This window comes from Lichenostomus cassidix, chromosome 5 (assembly GCF_008360975.1).
Source record: "Lichenostomus cassidix isolate B80296 chromosome 5, HeHo_3.0, whole genome shotgun sequence".
Taxonomy (NCBI): domain Eukaryota; kingdom Metazoa; phylum Chordata; class Aves; order Passeriformes; family Meliphagidae; genus Lichenostomus; species Lichenostomus cassidix.
In genome coordinates this window covers 53705509-53728286 of record NC_139486.1, presented here as the reverse complement: position 1 = coordinate 53728286, position 22778 = coordinate 53705509, and the positions used below count along the sequence as shown (strand labels likewise).

General features: G+C 36.9%; 1 protein-coding gene across 5 annotated transcripts in view; it reads right to left on the bottom strand.

The window, feature by feature from the left end:
* The window catches only part of SBF2 (SET binding factor 2), a 228137-nt gene that overhangs the window by 58605 nt on the left and 146754 nt on the right, over nucleotides 1-22778 (bottom strand). For all 5 annotated transcript variants that reach the window (XM_085063120.1, XM_085063121.1, XM_085063122.1 and 2 more), the window contains exon 17: nucleotides 5060-5128. In XM_085063120.1, the coding sequence (XP_084919246.1) occupies nucleotides 5060-5128 (69 nt within the window). The remainder of the gene's footprint in view (nucleotides 1-5059; nucleotides 5129-22778) is intronic.

Genomic DNA, 22778 nt, shown 5'->3' with positions numbered 1-22778 from the left:
ATTTTGTGGCTTAGAAGCATTAAAATAAAATAACAATAAAAAAACCCAATCTTTTCCTCTGTCCCTCCCAAGAATTACATAATTTAGCCACATAAAAATTACAAAGCATTCTCTAGTGCATCTTACTAAATGAAAAATGTCAGTTTGAATGTAAGACATCCACACTGTGAAACACTTTACTGCATTGGGTTATTTTTGCCTAAACTAGACCAGCACTCTCCAAGTGAACATCAAACCATTAAAAACAACCAACTCAGAAATCTAAATTAAACACCTGTGATGCTGAAAAACAATACTGCTCAGGATACTGCAATTTAAAGAAATTCTTGTCTATAAATGTGGAAGCCCATTCATAATACCTACACAGATAAAACTTTACTCTCAGAATAATATATTTTTATTACGCCACTTCCTTTATTCAAACACTTCTGAATGTCAAACAAAAAAAAACTTTGCAGGTGTGTTACTATGGACTATGCAACGTGGTGGAATATACTCAGAAAGGTATGGGAACACAGATGATTATATACTGTTTAACCATAAAATGTTGTTTATAAGGTTTTGGGAAAGATCCCTGGGAGTTAGAAAACTGTACTATGATCTGCACAGTCAGGTTCAGAGGGGAACATAACTTTGTATAACATTCAGTGGTTGAGGAATGCAAGAAAGAATGTCTGATCCAATTGTCAAACATCACCTCAGATGCAAAGGGAGGGAAGATGGAGAAGTGGCCTTTGGCTGGAGCAGCAGTGAGGAGCAGCTTTTGCTCCCTGTGCCTGTTGTCCAGGGCAGGCTGGAACTGCTGCCTGCCACTGATCCCCCCCAGCTCCACTCTGAGCCTCCCAGCAAGGCAACGTGGCGTTCACCACATCCTGCCACCTTGGCAGGGACCCGTAACGAAACCGCGAATCCAAATCCGGTGACTTGGACAATGCCAGTTATGCAAACGTCCAGTTGTCTTCCTTGATGAGTTCATAAAAGGAAAACATGATTAAAATACATCCTTTTCCTCTTGTCCTTTCTTCCCACATGTAGTAAAAGACCTCTTTTCCACAGCACCAAGGAATACTACATTTCTACTTTATACACAGAAGCGAGCACATACCAAATAAGCATGGGTCATCCGTACCATGAAAACATGGAAAAATTCTTTTATCTTCACGTATAAATACATTTTATTTATATTGTTTCAATTTTAAACAAAATTCCGACAGTATTAGTAACGGTAAACTGAAACCTTTTCCTAACCAAAAAGCAAAAATTTGTTTGTTTTTGTGACATTAACAGTACACACCAAAGTCCACTGTCACTGATGAGTCACACTTTGCTAACAGCTTGTGTCTGATATTTAAAATTTTTAAGAAGCATTGGGACTATTTTTTCTAGAGAAATTCAATTATTACTCCAGGCCACAAATATGCAACCAGTGCTGACTTCCTGTCTATGACTTTAATCCCATCAGCTCTGACTTAGAGTGCCTTAGATCAAATCCTGCCTGATCAAGTTTCACAATAGATCACTCACCAGACTTCAGGGAGAATTCTGAAATTTCACCAGACATCCCAAGAGCTCCTAGCATGCTGTACACAGTGTGATGTTTCTTGTAATTTTAATTGGATCTGTGTAGAAATACCCTAGACTAGTTTTTAAATAAGCAAAGACATTAAGGCAAGATGGGTTACATCATGCCAGCTTGTTCCCTTCTTTAAATTTTGTGCTGTTTTACCAAAAATATTTTAAAATCCCTCAAGGCTAATGCATGACACAACCATTCCAGAATCTTACCAACATCATCTCCAAGTTGTAAATTGTCTTACTGTCCTGGGATGACCAAGGCACTCACTACTCAATTTCTTGGCTTGTCTGTTGAACTCAAACAAAACCACATTTTTCTGTTTATTTATACACCTTGGTGTTATTTTTACTCTTGGTGGCTACACTAAGCACAGTAAAATACAGTAAAGCTATTTAGGAAGAACAGGTACTTGTTTCATTTGTGGTCTGCTTTGTCTTAGATAACTAAAATGAAACTTAAAATATTATGTACACAACAGTTCTTCCATCAGGGAACTGTGATGTTGTATAACTTCTTTTTACTACGTCATTGGAGGCAGCAGGAATGACATTAACAATGAAATGCTGTGGCATGAAATCCCATCATAATTTCCCATTAAAATGCTACAGCAAACATAGATAGCAAAATATGTGACTGATAGAAATCTACTACATTTTTAGATCTACTACAGATTTTATCACTGCTAAGTTGGTTTGGAGCACTGCCTGTGCAATTACACCAATGCACATACAAATAAAACCCCGTGTCACTGTCAGATGCACAATTCCTCTCTATTCCTGGCTACCAAAAACATTTCCAGTCTCAACAGGGGTCAGTGAAATGAGATTTAATATGCTGCTGGCATTAAACATGGTATTCTGATAACAGGAACACCAATAAAACAAATGCACTCTGCCAAGCACTGCTTCATCCTTGGGAAGCACAAACACAACCCCATGGCAGAGGTCAGACAGCTCTGCATGTTGAAGCACAGCTTCATGCCAGGTAGAACACTCCAGTCTATTATACAAGTTTGAAAACTTCTAAAGAAGCAGAAAAATGCTCCAAAAAGTCTATTTTTTTCCCTCAAATTCCAAACTGAACCTTAAACTGTTAATTTTAACTAATCACTGCAAAGTTTGTCTAATGATCTTATGTTCTGAACAGCATGTCAGTTTGTGTTTAGTATGAATAGTTTTATACCAAAATAAGTCCTTTTGCCAAAGAATTGTATCTAATGGGACATACCAAAGGGGACCATCACTGAACCTGAGGATTAGATCTGGGAAAAACAAAATTCTTTTTCTATTATGCATTAACAGCTGGCTTTTGCAAGTTAACAGTCAGGTTACTTTAATTTTTAATTCAGGTCAGGAACATTAAAAAACTCATCATGCTTCTTCCATCCAGGGACTCACAGTTTCCTGAATATATTTTTAGAGTTAAATAGTCTAGGCTATTAAAAAAAGATTTCAGAGAATTTTCTCTGAGAGAAATGGTGTGAGATCTTGGTAACCCTACCAAAAAATACAAGTGTATAGAAGAAACTACTTTAATATTTTCTATATTTAATCCAGCATTTTGTTCTGCTTTTTGGTGAAATCAAAACTTGTTTAAGCTTATTTCAACATTCCTGATACTACATTAAAAATAGGGTTTTTTTACTGGCTTCTTTTTAAAATTTTTTCCTTCTTGATCAAACTTTACCAAGTGAGGAATCTAACCAAACTTCTACAAATACCCCAAAATACTCCCTGTGGCTCTCAAGGCAAAGAGCTAAAGACTCTCTGGGCTATTTTTACAAGCAGAACTAAAAACAAGAACATAAAAGAAAACTAAAGCTTCTCCAAAATGTAGAATTTATGGAGTAGTAAGAATAAAATAGGAAAGGGGAAAATTTCTATAGCTCATTAGCTCTTCCCTCAGATCAAGTATTCGTGGCAGCAACAAATGTGAAACAACAATTCTGCTACTCAAGGACTCAAGACAGAGGGAACAGGGAAAGATAAACTTGGAACTCAAGATGGAGAAATTCTGTTTGCTGGGATTGAGAAATTCAGTATCTCACCATGCTAATTTATATAACAGAATAAAAATACTCTGTAGACTCTTCCCCAAAAGCAGTCTTGGGTTATTATGTACAGCCATAAAATAAAACCCATTTAAATAAAAGCTTTTTACAGTCCAAATAATTAGAAAAAAAAAAATCTGCCACTTTATGCTCCATATATGTTGTTAAGTAGTAGTTTAAGTGAGAAATGTCAAGAAATCTTCTACACTTTTAACTTTGTCAAAATTGCTCTTGCTTTCAAACAGATGATTTTGTTTTCTATGACTGGTGAAGTTCAATTTTTCATTCTAAAAACCACATGACAGAATCTATTTCTAGTTTAAAGAAAACCCAGAAATTGATTAGAATCTATAACTTAAAAATGACTGACTGATTTCTCAGCTTCTTGTTGCAGAAACCTTGGTTTCCCTTAGGCTAAAATAGGAAACTTTCTGCATTTTACTTATGGCTACTCATAAATACCTCATACACCATCTGAAGGGTGGAAGGTTGTATTTTTCCATTTCCATATTATTAATGTCCAAATAAGCTGTCACAGCAACTACTGTTTTGCAATATCACGGTGTACCAATTACCAATGACTAAACAGATATTTCCCAAACTGGGTTGTATAACAACATTCACATTAAACCAAGTTTATTTCATATTGCAAGCTAGTCCACGTTGTGAATGTATCTCCTCAGCTGTGTGCATCCTAAAAAGCAGGACTTGAACTATGCAGAAGGAGAAAGTGCTATTTTATTGGGATACTGAAATAAATGGTCATACTACAGAAGTTCTCCTTTGGAAACAATTACTTACAAAATTTGTATTATTTACATTTTTTGTATTTACTATCATACTGTATTTTGCCACTATCAAACACTATGTACTTCCTCCCCCCAAAAAGAAACCAAAACAAGAAATTGAAAACAAATATACAAGCCCTTAGAACAAGCCCTTCATAATATTCTCCAAAATGAAGAACTACACAGACTGAAAACTTAACTTGCACTTTTGGCCAAGTACTATATTGGCAAATTGTAGCAGAGTGACCATTCTACTATGTTGGCTAGTACATGTTCAAGAGACCAAATTAAACAAAATACTATGGCAATAAATAGTTTTTACATAAGTAACATCAAAAATTATTCTTTTCTATTATTTTAGGGACTAAATATAATTCAATGACTCAAAAAAATTCAATAACCTATAACTCTCATATAAGCATGGATTTAGTTCTGGGTGTACATCTCATTATCATAATGACCCAACATCAATAAATGTCATTCTGGAGCCATATCCATAACTATTAGATGATTTCCATTAACATCAACACGTTTTAGAATGACTCTTCCTACCATCATGTATTTTCTGTCATCCATTTCTCCATTTTAATAATGTATGTGATGTAAAAAAATACGAAATACCAATAGTTTTTAACACAAACTTACCCTATAGAAGGCAGTTGTCAGGGGCAGCAATGCTGCAGCAATGCTGTATTCTTCTGAAGAAGAACAATCCTGCAAGAAAAAACATAGAACAAAATAAGCAAAACCATTTTTATGCACTATAATGTAATTTCTGCCTTATGGAGTCCTTCTGGCATCCCTCTGATATAGAATGTAGTTTTTTATCATTTGATATCATATAAAAATAACATATTTATGTATGTACACCTATACATATCTTCTCATGATTTCTCCTAGACAGGTATTGCTCTGATTCTCTCCATTTTAGAAATTTATTAGCCAATTTCTCACTCGTTATGTCTAAAATACAATTTCACTGACACAGTTTACATATAATAAGGAAAGTTTTCCTCATTTAGGAAACAATAAAAAGGTACTTTGCTTCCATTTGGGTCAACAGCAAATCTGACTAAAATGGAAGTGATGTGATGACCAAAGAATGCCCTTTCAAAACGTCTACGTGAAGGAAGTGACATTTATGCAATATGAAATAATCACCTCTACAACCTCTACAAAAGTTTGGCACAAGGTTAACTCTAAAAGAAGATGAAAACCCATTCTCTTCAAGTCTCTGAATGCTTCATTCAACAGTCAAGTGTGTCACTCACGTCTCTCTAGGCAGAGAAGGGTATGCCAAAGTAAATCAACTAGTAATTGTCTGATGAAAGTTGTGATTTTATTACGGAAGCCTTTTAAAAGAAACCAGAATTGGAATGTAACTTAATATTTAAAAAATAAACTACTTGAATTTTTATTACTATAAAAAAAAGAACAAAATATACCCATCAAGAGTTCAAAATTATACTTTTAAAAAAAGTGATCAGATGTTTTTTCATGAGCTCTTTTTGCCAATGCTGAAAAACACAATAATGCACAGAGTTGCACTAGACAAATGTCTCACCATTGTGCCCCTGGATGATGAATGGGAAACCAACATTTCCAACTGAATTCATTTTAATATTTTTAAGATCCATTGTAACAGTGAGCACCCTCCAACTCAAACCACACTCCCATTAACTACAGCATCTGACCAAAACACAAAATTGAAATATCTCAAGTGTTCCTCCACCAGACTTTACGTCTTCATCCCACATCAGAGCTCTCTAAAAGAGAGTAACTAGCAAAAACCTGGCACCAGCCAACTGTCATAGCAGAAACAGAAAATCTACATTACAAAAGCAATCATGTTAAGGATCATTAGGATGTTATTTGTATCCATCTCACTTTTGCTCTTAAATGGCTGCTGAGTGACTGTGGACCACAGGGTTAAAACAACAGACCAAAACACTCATCACAAGACTATTTTGCTTCTCATAATTTTAAAGTCTATTTCAATCTTTGTGATTTTTCGGTAACAAATACTTCATCTTCTATTACTTTAATAAAGCTCATAGAAACAGAGTACCAATGTCCATTACAGTTAGGAAACTGCTTGCATATATATTCTAGAAAGGATACAACAAGTTCACAATTGTGAAGCTTTATTTCTGCACAGAGTTACTGAGGATTTTAACGTGTCTAACTCTGCACAAATGCATGAATGCTAACTGTGCCTGGACAACAAGAGTTTGGCAAGCTCTCACACTTCATAACACATTCCAATCTGGTAGAGGAAAACAGTAACAAAAATGGACACTGAGAAACCCAATGTATGTTTCAATAATGGCTCTTAGTATTGCAACATGGATATAACAAACCCAAATTAGTTTGTAAGACCTCAGAGGCATAAGGCTAAATTTTCCATTTCTGCATTATGCTTCTAATTTCCATTTCTGCATTATTTCCTATTGTTACACATATCCTTAATCCCAATTTGGAATTTAGCACATGTATTTTTAGTTTAATATATGATAAATATTATTAGTACTTTTTCACTTAACAATAACACTTCCCATTTAAATTTCAACTTTCCAATCTTTAGGAATGTGCAACAGCTTTCAAAGAGATACATATCTTATTTCTGTACATGATTATTTATAACCAGGTATAAAATCATCCATCCTCAATTTCAGGTTACCTACTTAATCCCTTAGCTCAAATTATTTGAAAGAGTTTGGGCTTTTATCCAAAATATACATAAAAATATCTTTATAAAAACTGAGCAATGTATCTTCACCTAGAGAGCATTCAATACTCCAAGAGCTAACATATGTCTCAAAGATATATATCATCACCATATAAACAACACATTGGATTATTTTTCCATTCCTTCCTGCAAGTATGAAATTCTCCACATATTCCATGTCAGCAGTACATGGACCTGTAGTATGGAAGTATTATCTATATACATTTTTTTCTTCTCCAGTGTATGACAAGGAATACAAAGGGATCTCAGTTAGGAATAAATTATAATGCTGTTATTTTAAGATGAGTGGAACTAATTAACTGTTTGCCTGTTTTGTAGCTGCAAGACAGAATGCCATAGTTAAAAGAGATGTTGCACTGAAACCTCAGCTTCTCAATTTTACAGACAAACCAAAGTATTGGAAATGTCATATTTGTGTTGTAGGCAATTAATTCAGGCTTCTGAAACAAAGCAATCCAGCTTTATGTATAATGTCTTTACCAATTGTGAAAAGTATTTCTTACTGCTGCTACAGAGTAGACAAAAATCAAATACCATAAAATAATCAAAGCTGTTCCACCTAATTTACACAAAATGAAGCTGAACCACATCTGGAGAACAAAAATTATTTTCAGCAAATTAATCACCAAAAAACCAATGTCTTTTGACAGTGAAATACAGACTTCCAGGATGACATATGCAGAGTACTGCTTTGAATCCATGCCTAATTGAGTGAAAACCTGGCATGTTGTTCTGGCCATACTGATCATATATCCAGACAGTTGCTGAACTCTGTAGCAGATTGGAAGTGTTACAGGAATTCATGTACACTTAAAATAGCTTTGCTACACTGAATTGACAAGTGAATAATAAAAGGAGAATGTTTTTCCTTACATCGCTTACTTTGACAACACATGTGATTTACTTTTATATTCCAGTCAGTTTAAATATGCAGCAAAACTTTGGTGGTTAGATATTGTCACTAGATTGCAGAGCTGAGAGCTTGGAAGTCACAGATTTTGACTGCTTGGCTGGACACATGGGGCTGATATGGTGAAGCACCAGTGGCTTTTGGAATCTGGTAGGTGGCTTAGGCTTCTGGTGCTGGAGAGGAGTCAACTGTGCTCCTCACTCTTGACTTCAGAACAAGTACTGCCTGGAACGCTTGCTTGAAAAACAAGGTATTGTACATCATCATGAAGTTGAGATGCCTTCTGCAGTGTGGTCCTACTGATAAAAATAGCCAGGAAAAGTTACCCCAGGAAAAGCAGCCTCCTTGATCTGCCACTGAATGTGCAGGCCCAGGTTCAAGAAGGCCTTTAATTCCCCTTTGATATCCCACAAGGGCAAGCCCAAGCTAGTGAAGCACAAGCTCACCCCTCTTCCTCCATTAAACAACAACTTACTCTCAGGGATTTCTGCTTTCTCTTAGTAACATGATAAAAATCTAGAAGACGTGTATGGAATATCCAGATAACATTTGAGGTGGAATTTTCTTTTTAAATTCATCTTGATAGTCTCTCTCATTAACTGCTACCTGATACATTAACTTCCTGTGTTAAAACCCATTCTGCTTTGGCCACTAAGCTTTTCAAACAGACACCACATTTTTAATAATCTACAGGAATCCAAGTATGCCAAAAACTTGAGATCCAATTTGGCCTTACATTCAGGAACACCATAAATACACAGAATTCCCCACAGGCCTGACTATGGCATGAAATCACTGTAGCATTCAGTGAATGCATCCAAACTAAAAAGCTGAACATGGCAGCTCTTGATCCATACCTTTTTGGCAGTACAGTGATGCCTGCATGCTCTATTAAAAATACTGCTCAAGTAATGCTCAACTCTGCACTGTCCCTCTTGAGAATAACTGAAGTCAATTTTCAGGCATACCAAGAGCATTCAGCACCCTCCAGGACTAAGCTCATAATGAATCCAGAAAAAGAAAAAAAAGCCAGAAACTTTAGGGTCATATGTGTTTTTAAAGCACTAACCCAAGAACTGTTAAGTCAGCATGTGTAACTATGTGCAGAACATTGGCTACAAATTACAGGTGAAACATTAGTTACAAATTCAACAGATGACTTCACTGGGGTCAGGATTTAATCCTTATTCTTACAGATATGTTATGTGGGCAGGGTTTTACTGAATCAGAGGATTTTTATTGTTGATGCAGTTTATATTTTGGAAATATTACCTGTCAATCCTGATGCACAAGACTATTACTTTTATCTAAAGCAGTAAGAGAATTCAACAGTCCAGTTTAGAAACAATGTTTTGTTTGTTAAAAGGAATAGGGATTCATCATGTAGAGCTACAATATTATTCATAGCAATAATTCTAAAGAGGTTATTTTTCCTTTTCATTGGATAAGCTGCATAAACTTTATCCATTCATATACAAATACAACATTAATGCAATTGAACTATTACAAATGATAGTTTTGATCAAAGAAAACACGTTAATTGATGTTACCATCAATGTCCTTTATATTCAATCCTTGCAGAAACAAATATGCAAGTAAATAAATGGACAATTTAGCAGTATCTGATTATCACTAATTAATTATAGGCTGTCTTGAAAAAACACAGACCTATTTGGAATTTCCAGAGTAACTTTTAAAAGTATTTGAAATACAAGTTTTAACTTTATCGATAAAGTCACCATATAAAGCAATAGTCAAAAAGGCATGTTTTGTTGGAATAAATGCCAGTATGAGAGAAATCACTTATATTACTCTAAAAGCATACAATTAACTTCACAAGGAAGTTTTAAATCCTCTTACTGGAATCATACACAAAATTGCCTTTTGCAGTGAAAATCAATGTGCATTTACTTTCTTGCATTTATACAGAGCTCTGCCTAGTGAAGTTACCATTAATGCTAGCTGCTGCTCTGCTTTATAGTGGAATCAAACTTTTCCTTTTTGTTGACAAAGGTGAAATCAAACCTTATTGAAGCAGCTAGAATTTTGTTAAATGGAACTCTTCTGGGACCTGAGAAATAGGATGGAAAGTAAACATACTGAGAAGGTCCACAGGGCTGACTACCTGTTGCCTTATCTTTTAGCAGAACTGCAAAAAGAAACTCAGAACCTGGGAGACACTGCTTTAAATAATTCTCATTACTTTTAAATTTTCTTGCTCTGCTAATAATATAAACAGCTTTTCAAAACTATTAATTCATAAAAAACAATTCTTTCTTCTTAAATGACCCTAGCACATTTTATGTGTCACTCATTAACACAAGCTTTTAATTTAATTTTTGTTTTGCTTAAATGCTGGTGCAAGGATTCATAGTTAATAAACCCCAAAAAAGTACACCTTAGCATCTACTATTTCCAGGTTTAACACTGATCAGAATGACACTCTGGGCTTTTGAGGAGCGGCTTCCCAGACTGCTACCTGGTTGCTATCTGAGAGCAGTAATTGAACACAAATCCAGATCACAGACTTTACCTGTGCTCTCACAGGTATGAATTATGCCACATTCAATCATTTCTTTGTCCTCTATGGCCATCATGCCATAGAGTGATGCCAGGGCAGAAGGCAATGGAACAGCACCCAACCCAGCAGAATCCTCACTGATTTGTTTTGACTTTGTGGTCTTTTTGCCTGATTAGAAGCCTTTGCAATGATCATTTCATTAAGGAACCTATCCTGTCAGCAACAAGATGCAAGATACTGCAGAACTGCCATTCCACATAGCAGGAGATCCCATTTTATTTTAGAGGTATTTTACTTCCTGAAGAACTTCATATTTGTTTTCACTTGGCCCTGAATTCTCAAAGGTTTGCCTGCCCTTGAAACACAGTGGTGTAAGGAACAGAATTCAATCGATGCAATTTAGATGCAATTACACAAGCACACAGTGCTCAATGGTTTTTAAGTTTCCTTTTGCTTTACTCCACTAATTCACAAGCTAGAAAATGCAACACATTTTCTGTATGCAGCTTCATCCTACTCCTGATCTCACAGCAAGTGGAAACAAGAAACAACATTTCACTCAAAGAAGAGCTGTCAAGCCCTCCCCCCCCTCTTTCTCAACAAATACATTTCCGTCTAGGCTTGAGGTTAGTCATTTCCTCCTCCTCGTTACAAATTATGTTTAGGAAATCAGGAACCTCAATTCTTATGTACATAAATTACACATTTGTCACCGTGTTTTTACTGTACCCCAAAAGCCTAAAAAATTGAACATTTTTTTGCAAGATACTGATAAAAACAAGAATGCCATCCCTTGCGTCTCAGCACATCTGAGTTTCTTTAACAGAAATGCCATGCATGTTTCTGAATACTGTCATGAGGCCCATGGCAATAAAGTTCAACATACTCAGGCTGTAATCTTCTCCCAAGGAAATGGTTGGGATGCCAAGATGCCTTTTGACTTTTATTTCACAGCAGGGCTTCATTCACAGTGACTCTGTCCAAACCTTAAACTACACCAGCTGTGATACAAGGTCCTGCACAGCAATTTGTAAAAAGTTTTGACAAACAACACTCAAATGATAGAATACATTGCAATTCACGACAAAAAAGTGATCAATATCCATTAACTGCTCAGTTGGAGAGGGGGATTAATTCTTAATATATCTATGAACAGCAGTGTTCTCCTAGAGCCCTGGTAGACCAAAGCACTTCTGCAGCCATTGCAAAACACGAACACAGGATACTCTGTAAACTGCTGTACACACAGCCTGTTTAACTGAGTTAAGGAACAACTGCAAAATGTTTAGGACATTAGAAAAAACATTAAAATAGATGCCATATTACAGTATAGTCCAGTTACATATTAGTAAATCAGTTCACAAGTACACAGGATACATCCTTACTCCCAGCAGCATCTCCTCTACTAAATTATAAGCAAAGTCATAAACTTTCAAATATGTACAAACACATTCATCTTGCTTAACTTAATTTTACTGTTCTTCTCTAAGTTTTATGTGATTTTCCAATTTCACATACTTTTTCAAAAAAATGCATCACATCATCAGTGCACATTCTATACAATTTTTACAATTTAACAGGAATGAGCTCCTAAAAAATCAGATCTACATAGGTATGTAAAGTGATTGATTCACTGAAAAGCCAGTTTTTCACTTTCGAAGAATAATGTCTGGCTAGAAGTGGAATTTTACATCCATCTTCTGACATGCAAAGAGTCAACACTCAGTTCAAATCGGTTACCAAAAGATTTTGGGTCTAGTTCACTATGAAGAAACTGAACAGTGTCTGATGAAATGTAACTTGGAAATAGAGCTCACTGAAAATTTTCCACTGAATAGCATGTGATAGCAAAATAATTTTTTATTTATGCTAAAAACCCTCAATGACATCATCTTAGGAAAGAGAACTTCTAATCCCCAAAGTTTTCCCCCTTGGGAGATTCAGTCTCTTGTTAACTGATTTTCTGGGGAATGAGAAACAAAACCTTGGACAACAACTCAAAGAAGGCAAGGAACAGGTTTGGGGGAGCTACAGGCTGGAGTGTAGGGAGCAAGTCCTCATAGAGGGCATTTCCAGACACAGGAAGAACAAGACAGAGACTGAGAATAGAAAGCACTGGCTGACAAAAGAAAACTGGATCATCTTCTACAATGAAATAATGAGCTCTGTGTCTGAGGAAAGAGCAGCCTGTCTTTTGCAGGCTCCTTTGGTACCCTTGTGGCACAAGCTGGGAGATGAAGTCTGCATGAAAGAAAACTGATTGCACTGTCAGGCTTCAAAGACAGTGGTGAATGGCTCCAGCTTGAACAGGCAGGTGGTTCTGAATGATGTTTTCAGGGTCTGATATTGTGCTGAATGCTTTCATTAACAACGTGGAAAATGGCGTGAAATGCACCTTCATCACATTTCTGAGTGAGACCAAATCTGGGAGAGTGGTAGATATGCTGGAGGGCAGGACTGCTGCTAACTGGCATCACAGCCTGGCACACAGACTAAAGAGCCTCCTGAGCTTCACAAAGACAAAGTTCTGCACAAAGGACATGGTAACTCCATGTGGAAACATAAACTGCACAGAAACAACTCCAAGAGCCGTGTGCTGCGCTATACAGGTCAAACCAAGTTAAAAATCCTAAAACATTATTCTGGCAAAGAGTTATACTCATAGTAAGGGCAAAAGAACAAAACAATCAGAAAGTTTATGGATCTGAACCAAGAGACTGAAACTATCAGGAAGGCACAACTGAAAAAATCCCTAAAAACCCAAATAAATATATAAAGGAAAAACAGCATGCTCAACCAACACAGACAGAAATTATTGGCAAGAAAGCCAATGCTAGTTTTATATATCTATATGTATATCCAATGCATCCACAGGGCTCTGGCAGGTGCCCCTGGGAGCCCAAGCCCATGTTTGCATGGCTGTAACACTGCCTCTGGCAGACACATTTTTCAGCAACTGGAAAGTGGGGTCTCTTCCATATGTATTTGTCACCTTGCTGCAGGACAGCTTCGGGTTTTTTAAGCCAACCTGGATAGTACTGAAAAGCTTTGCTACAGTTCTGGCAGAGGCACTGGTTAGTCTGTGTACAGCTGCACCGAAGGACAACATGAACGACAATGACCAGCTGCTTCTGGAAGAAGTTTTCTTGGATCAGCTTTGCTGGTGCAGCTCCATTTCTGGATCCATGAAACAAGTGTCAGCTGCTCGAAGAGGATATTTCTGGGATGACCTGCAATGGCTGCAGAATTTCAAGGATGACAAGGGGTGGTTTTTTTGAGGTAATTCTGATTATGAGGTTGTGAATCTTGAATTCATCCAACAAGGGCTTTTCCATGCACAGATGACGCACTGTATTAGTTGTGCTGGTGAACTTGACAGAACCTAAAATCCCTTGTTGCCAACCTCGCTGCCAGACTTCTCTGCTCCTTAATAGACTGGAATGTAAATCTTCTGTTATGTTTCAAAAAGTAGCACAGTTTTAACAACATTAATGGAAGTTGTTGTAAAAGTTGTTTAATCCAGAAATCAACCTTGTAACAACAACCAGAACTAGGCATACTGCACATCATGAAAAAATCATGGTCCTAAAGCCACTATGAGAAATATCCCGTTTTTCTGGAGAGAACAAATTCCAGCAATAAAATAATTTAAAGGATAAATGGTTCATAGAAAAGAATACTTAAAGTAAATTTGGGAAACTGAAAGACATTTGTTGTGCATAATTAGGGAGCATGTTATAGAGCAGTGTCCACCTTGATCAACACATCAAATTTGTGTGATCAAGTAAGAATGTTTTAACAAAGCCTGAAAAGCCCAAGAGATTCAGAGATTTCAAGCCTGCTTGATTTAGTAAAGTGCTCCCTCCAAGATAACATCCATCACTGAAATACATATTGTAATACAAATATTTAAACTATGAAAAAGAAAACATAGAAAATACAATGTTTTTACTTAACTTCATGTTAAGTATTTTAAGTTTTCTGATTGTACTTTTCAGTGCATGGACAGCACCCACCTCTTTCAGATAGATATCAATTTTATTTCAAATCTTATACTTCTTGGTGGTTCAATAATAAAAGCATAGTAAATGCATGGGAGATGTGGAAACTCTTTCTTATGGAATGTTTATTAAAAATTAATTTCTTGATTATTAATAAAATGTTTGCTTTTCTAAGAATCCAAGTAAAAGCAAACATGAAGCATTTTTTGTAAAAGATAAAGACAATGGAAGAAACAGGAAAACAATTTTGAACTGGCAACGGTAGAACTACTCTCAGAATCCTTTGGTCTTAAAGCTTGGTGAATTGATACTTTTCTCTGGGATTTTCAAACGGCTTCGGGAAATAAGAAGGTTAGAATTACATTAAGTAACTCCTCCAACTTTGGTTACAGAAGTAAAAAAGTCAACTCCCAAAACATACTAGCTCATCATCTAGCTGAAGAGGCATGTTTGGAAGTCTTTGAAAAAAATTCTTGTTCTCTGTAAAAATGGTTTGGCAGGGCAAACACTACCAGAGAAAAAAAGACATCCTTGAGCTCGGTGTGTGGATCAAAGAAGCAGAAGTGTACTAGCATTGCCTTCCAGCAAAATTCTTTCTATGGTACAAATTCTAGGAAATCCTGGTACGATCCCTTTCTGTTCCATAGCCTTCTAAATCAGTACTAGTAGCAACATCCAGCTAACTAGCTACAGAGAAAGCCTTCTTTGCCAGCTTCTGGGTTGCCAGTTAATCCATTTTAAAACCCTTACAAATCTTCTCCTAGCCTATCTGATCTTTCTTCTGCAAGTTTTGTTCCAAACACCTGTCTGTTTTGTCCTTATCTCATTGACATTTTAAGAAAAAATGCAGAAAGGGTAGTCCTGCTATGTAACCACAGTAAATGGCAATGAGAGGTTTAATAAAAGGCCCCTCAGAGCACAGTGAAATATTAGTGAAGTTTTAAGTCCCAAGTATAGTCATACTTTTGAAATTCTTTCCTCATAATTCATATTTCAAGCTTTTCGAAGGATGAGCCTGATTGCAATGGCTGGATTAAAAAAAACAGGTAGTGAAAACAAAAACCGAGAAGTTTAAGCATTAGCAATGGCTTTGGCATCCTAAAACCAGCATGACTCCAGTTCCAGAGAACACACTAGCAAATCACCAAATGAGTGTAGGACAATTCTGAAGGTCAGCTAATTTCTGGACAGTGTGGCATTATTCAGTGCAAAAACTGAATGAAACACACTGTATCAGCATGAATTGTCAGCCATGTACAATAAATAGGATGACTCAAATGATACATACTTATCTGTGTCTCTTCCTAACAAGAAATATGAGTAGATATCCTGATACACATGGCCATCTTCTCATTCCTTTCATCTTATCTGCAGTTCTGAGTTGCAAAGAAATCCTCAAGCTTTCAGGAAGACCTTCACTACCAGAGCTGACTTGAATCCCACAGTACCCATTGCCTTTTCTTTCTGTACCATGCTAGTGTCGATGGCCACATTTTGTCCAAGTTCTTTATGCTGCTAAAATTTTGGATCTTGTTCTTCGCTGTTTTGTGAGGACAGTTAGGAGAACAGCTTTTGGTTCAGTCCTGTGAGACATCCTGTCAGGATGTCAACAACTTACTAAACATTTCAAATACTCCTATTTACCATCCTTTTCCTTCTTCTTTGAACCTTCTTCTATGCACAGTAACTAAAATAATGAAGATTTGTGCTTTCTAAATTAGTACACAGGGTGAGAGCAGGGTGCGCAAGCACAGCACAGTGCTACTGTGTCATCTACTGGAGCCCATTTATGGAGTGAGAAGTGATTGTGATGATGCAGTCAAAATTCACCACTGCTTTAACAATAACTCAAGGTGCTGCATAACTGAATCTGATGAAAATCTCTAGAAAATGCCTTATCATTAAATTGCTTGGAATAGTTAATTATGGTTTGCTGGACTGATTTTAAATTAATCGGTTCCAATGCCTACTCTTTTCATATGCAGGTTGTTTCTTGAATTTGAAAACAGAATATTACAAACAGAATATAATGCAGACAAGAAACAATATGAAGTTTCTAAAGAAATGCTGAAAATCAAGGCACCCTCATAATCCAAGTTGATTTTAAGTGTATTATTATTACCACAGTTAGAATAAGATCTAGCAAGATATTTCGTTCCATACACTCGGAAGGGGTAGAGAATATTATATGCCAATTGTATGGAACTTAGATATAACAAAGGATATGTATTCTCTAAAGTGATGTTTAATCTATTAACATTCCAAGCAAAGGTTTTATAAGGTGTTCAACTGACTAAAGGACTTAATTTACTCTAAATAAGTTGCTTTTGTCCTCAAAAGTCAAATAATCTGGATAGAAAATCAAATAAATTCATTCACTTACAAACACTATGGGACTTTAGACTGTTAAACATCCAGTTCCAATTCCTAGCTCTCAAACAGAATTTTGGACTTTAGAATCTAAGAATTAGGGGAGAGGTGGAGAAAGGGGGTTGTGGGATTTGTTTCTTTTATCTGTACGCATTAGGTGAAGTAATTTTTAAATACTTTGTTGGATCACTGGATACTAAAGCCTGCCCCCGTGACTGCATACAGGGAGAGAATTACTAAAAATAATCCTCATTAAAGCATGTTTACATGGCATTTTCCATGCATCCTAAAAGCCAATTATTTTAAGCCATAATTCTGGGCTGTAGTATTGAAAAAGAATGTCAACAGCTGCAAGAATTTTTTACAACATATGCAGATTGTCAAATGTTCTTTTGTTTACACCTTTATCTTGTGTTCTTGCTCTATAAGGGCACACACTTTTAATGTAACAGTACAGGTAGGTCTTTTACTGTAAAGAAATCTATCCTTGTGCTTTATTCCTTAAAAATCAGTCTAAAATGAACCACAGTTCACTATTGTTTGTTTGTCATATGAATGCACTTGTCAAAGTTTACACAAAATCCTGACAAAACCCAGAACTGGCCTGTGGTTTATAGTATTTATCTCAGCATCACACTTCAATTTTTGAACACAAGCTGCCAAGATCTCAATTGTTTAAACCAAAGGTTACACAAACATGACAGCAAACAAATGATTAGAAGACTTTGGATATTCCGCCTTCTTTCTGCTTCAGAAATGACCGTATGTGAAAAATAATGAGGCTCTTACAGCCACCCATTAGTATTTTTTATGTAAATTCCTGTAAAATCAAACATTTAAAAACAGAACCTTTATAAAATTCCTTATAAAAACAACAAACCAGTTGTCTGCATGTCATGTGTCTCCTGGTGGCCAAGGCAGCAGATCCTGCAGAGATGTCCTGCTGCAGCTGCTCTACCTGCACTTACCAGGTACTTGAAGGGTGAAGTGCAGGGGAAGGAAGATCAGAGACTACGTTCCACAGGCTCTCCTTTTCCTAAAAATAGACTGTGCACGTGTGGCAACAAAGGTACAGTTGCTGAATGGGTACAGTAAATCAGTGCTGTGCAATACTGTTACTTATTGCACACATCAAATGGTACTCAGAGCAGATGAAGTGCATATGCACATACCTAACACATATCTATAGGGAATTATGGACCTGTACTGAAATACACATTATAAACATACATAACACAGAAGATAAAAACAAAAATCCATGTGTTACTTCCTTATTTCTACAGATTTAAAACTTGTAAAAACAGAAGTCACTGATTTCACATAGCTTATTATATTAGCAAAATGCCTATTCTTTCCAACATGAAATACTTTTTCTTTTGGTTTATTTTTTACTACCTTTCATCAGCCCACCTCTTTCCCAGCCAGGCTGGAGAGCAACTGCACAGCAGTGTAACACAATTCCTAACCCAGACTTGTTTTATTTACAGCAGCAAGTAGCGTACAAACACACGCCTGTTTTTCATCAAGACGACCAAAAATATTCAGAACACAGAGTAATTAGGAACACTTGGCAACCACAAGGCCACAATTAGCAGTAATGAACACTTCAGAGCAGTCAGAGCCTACCATGTCAACACTGCAAGGAGCTACATGATTTCAGCGAGATACCTGAGTGGGAGCAAACAGGGGAGCACATCCTGCACAAACAGCAAATGTTAAGAGGATTGAACAAGAGGCCAACAAGAAAGAGACATCCAGGAAGAGTACAGCCTGCTCCAGCTGCCCAACAGCCCAGAGACCCATTTGGGATTTTACCACCCTCCTCACCCATGCCAGAGAGCCACTCAGGGAAACTCCTCTGCAAACCCCAAAGCTGAAACCAGCCAGAGGAGCTGCTGGGACTGCTGTCCATGTGCAGGTCTGCTTATTCTTGTATTAAAACCAATACCCCGCTTTCATTTGATATTTTTATATAACGCTAAGCAAAGACCCTTAAAACAAGGCTGAACCTGCTCTGGTCACTGCATAAAGTTGTAGCAAAGGCATAAACATTATCCCTGCACCCTTTGGTCTAGAAATCAAGTTACATCTACGGTGAGTTGTATCAAGAGAAAGTAGGACACTATCATGCTTTTATTCCAGCATTTTTGATCCTTTTTCATGTTAGCACCAAGAGACCTGGGGCAAACCAGGGGATTTCCTGCAATCACAGCCCTCCAGATGCATGCTGGAGATACACATTGATTCACACCCTGAAAAGGCTGCTCTGACCAGAGCAGGACTTGGGGATCATTTTGACTTCTACTTCTGACGGAGTTTATATTTGAGTGCACATATTTCTCTATATAGCAGACATGGCTCTCTGGATCACCCCTGTCCTCATACATGCACATACACATGTGTATACACTGAGGGGAGGAGGAAATGTCTGAACACCACAGGTTTTGGTGAGAAGTTAGGAGGGAAGGCAGGGAAGTTGAAGGCAGTTGCAGGCATGGACAGCACACCATGGGACTCCCATTTCTGCTGATCCCTCTCTTTTCCTTTCCTTAAGTAACAGTCTTGTGCAATAGTTACGCAGGGCAGGTCCACGCAGAAGTCAAGATTAACAGAAGTAGGGTCTCGGAAGTCTGCAGGGAAACAGCAATTTAGGAATTTCCCAGCCACACACGAGCTCATTCCTGAACAGCACTGCTGGCATGGCCCCAGTGTGAAAAGGAGCCATAGTTTGCTGCTGCCTGGTCATCAAAAACCCATCCTTGCTAAAACCACAGAGGCACTTTAGCACAGCTGGAAACAACCCCCTTGGTGCATGGACACACAGGCTGAACCAGCCAGACACCTCGCTATGGACACCACTGCGCACACACATGTCCCCAAGGATGCAACAAGGAATTCCCTGGACACTGTCACCTACTCAGAGAGATTCCTGGCCCACAGAATGGTTATGCTGTGCCAAAGTGGTCACCTGCAGTGGTGCCAGACACGCTGACTGGCCCTGCAGCTGAGAGTGCTGTGACAGCAGCACACACAGAAACACCTACTCCATGATACAGACACAGGCAGCTCTGCAAAGGAAGACACTGTTTGCTGGATTTCATAAAGAGATGTCCTTGACTGGAATTTTCCAGGACTCTGTGATCATATAATGACATGGGATGAGTATGACAAAGAGTATGTTCTTCTGAGTGCAGAAAGAAACAATGAAAACTGATCACCCATACAATCTTTTCTATTTTTTTTCCTAGAAAAATTATATGAGCACTATCAGTTCAATATCAGTACAATGATATTCTGGTACTGTGCAATCTCTTGGGAAAAAAGACATTATCAGAAAGACTCAGGAATAGCAACTTCTTTTATTAAGCCCAAAATATTATAGGCGGACCCCTAAAAAGTCAGCAGGATGATAAAGCTGTTATTTCTCCATTTTGGGAATCACGTATCAGAGAAACCACATGATGTGACAAGAAAAAACCCCCCTACCAAAATCATGTTCAGCACAATACAGTATGGAAGTTTCAAGTCCAAGCCTTAAACACAGGAATCTCCCTTTTTCTCCCCACTTAAAAATCATTACTATATCTAACACGATAAGAAAGATCAAACTGTAAATAACTGATGAATTAACAGAATTAAGCATGGCCTTGTTAAATTCCCTTGATTTCTCTTTATGTCCAATTTTCTATGCTTTAAGACAGCTTTAAATATTTGCAAATATTGTTTTTCAAATGTGAATGCTGAGACTCTGCTTCCAGGAATGCAAGTCAAACTGAGTAACAAAAGGCAGGTCATGAAATAAAAGTCTGAAAGGAGAGAAATCTACTGTAACCCTCCAAAATAAAGATGTTTAGCAACATAGTTTTCGACATAAAATATGAGAAATGCTAGTTCATGTAACCCTCATATTGCCAAGAATTTGAATCATATGACACACACACCGAGCTGATTTTCTCTCAGGAATAATAAAATCTTTCTTGTTATTGGACAGTATTCACAAACCTCTGAATTCTGAGAACTGACTGATAGGTTTTTAAACTTTATCTGGTGGCAGAATATAACGCAAAAGTTATTTGCCTAAGAAAAATAAATTTAATATTATTTATAGAATGCCACTGTTTTTAATTTTGCTTATCAAAGTTTCTTTCACAACAGACTGCATAGTAGGTGCTACAAAGAGGCCCTTATTACACTAAAGCAACACTGAAGAATCACAAACAAAGTTCTAGAGGCAAAATTAATATTATCTTTCTTCTGCTTTTGGCCAGTGTTGGAGAACACATGATGACCCAGATGTACCTTTGTTGTAACCTAATATAGGTTACATTTTCAATTTCATCCTGGTTGCTACTAAGACTTCCCACAGTTGTGTTTCATACTGTATAGTACAAGTATACTTTTAGAATATTCAGTATAATCTGTTTGAAAGAGAAACATCTGGTTATTGCCACTATTGAAAGCCATAATGATCTATCAGAAACTACCTAAAGCACTAAAACAATGACTAATTAGTCCACTATTAAAGGTATTCTCTCAGTTATAGTTGTACAACACATGTCTATTGGAGCAGATCCTAAACCAGCATTGACGACTGTGTAACTGTCAGATTCAATCACATCACAAGAACACCTCATTCCTTTCCTACAGCTAAAGACCAGAATTTTGACAGTATTTACGTATTTATTGGTTTTATGCACATTTTTCCCGCTCTAACCACATCTAGATTAGGAATCCAGATGTTGGGGCAGATGTGTTTTCCAAATAGACTCAGATTTGCCAAACAAAAGCATTAATATGTAGTTAGGCAATATTACTGACCAACATCTTACAGAGGCAGTGTTGTATCACAACATCCTGGAGCTCTTCCTTTTAAATGAAAAGTTTTATCTGCTCCAACTACCCAAGAAAGCCGTCTCACAGCTCTGCATTATCTGAAGAGAATCTTTCCCCAGAAATAGTTACTGTAAAATATTTTATGCAAATTGTTTCAAATGTCTTTATTAACACAAAAATTGTTTCAGATTATCAACTACCATTCCCACAGTGTCTTCAGACCTCTTCTTGCCTTAACTACCACTTTATCAAATTAGGTGCTACTTCATTTTAAAATACAGTGTTCACTTGTTGCTGCCAGAGCAAAGTCAGGGAGACAACTGAAATTCTGGACAAGTCACGTTTGCAATAAATGAATGGAGAAGTATGCAAATTGTGCCATGATTTCTTTAACAAGTGTTAAAAATACAATGTATTGCTGAAAACATAATTACATAGAAGTGTTTCCCTGCTACAAAAAAAGACTTTTTAGTTGCAAAAAAAAGTTAAGTATTTTTTTTCTGAGATGTCAGCAAATATTACAGAAAATTAAAAGGGAAAGAAGAATGTTTGAAATAGCAATTTATGTGTAACTGCAATTTTTCTGAGGTAGCCACAGCAAAGGAAAGCAAGTATGACTGAAATAGTGTCTAGAGCTATAATTTTCCATTTTTATCTTAGTGGTATCACTTTGAATGAACTGAATTGTCAATCAATATATTAAGCTTTAACAACACTGCAGATGTTTTTAACAGTGATTCAGTCATATAACATATGGAACAGAACATAAAGCTCCTGTTCCTCTATCAAAGGTATTAATCACTACTGTAGGACAGTAGTAGCTGATTTAAATGTTTGCCACAGAATATGATTTGTCAGGGGAAAAAGTCTTACTCAGTGTATGACAAAGTTTTCAGCAAGTGGTCAATGACAACTCCTAGCAGAGACAAAAGCAGGTCACTGGGGATTTAATTGCCCTCCTCAGAAGCTATCTGCTTTAA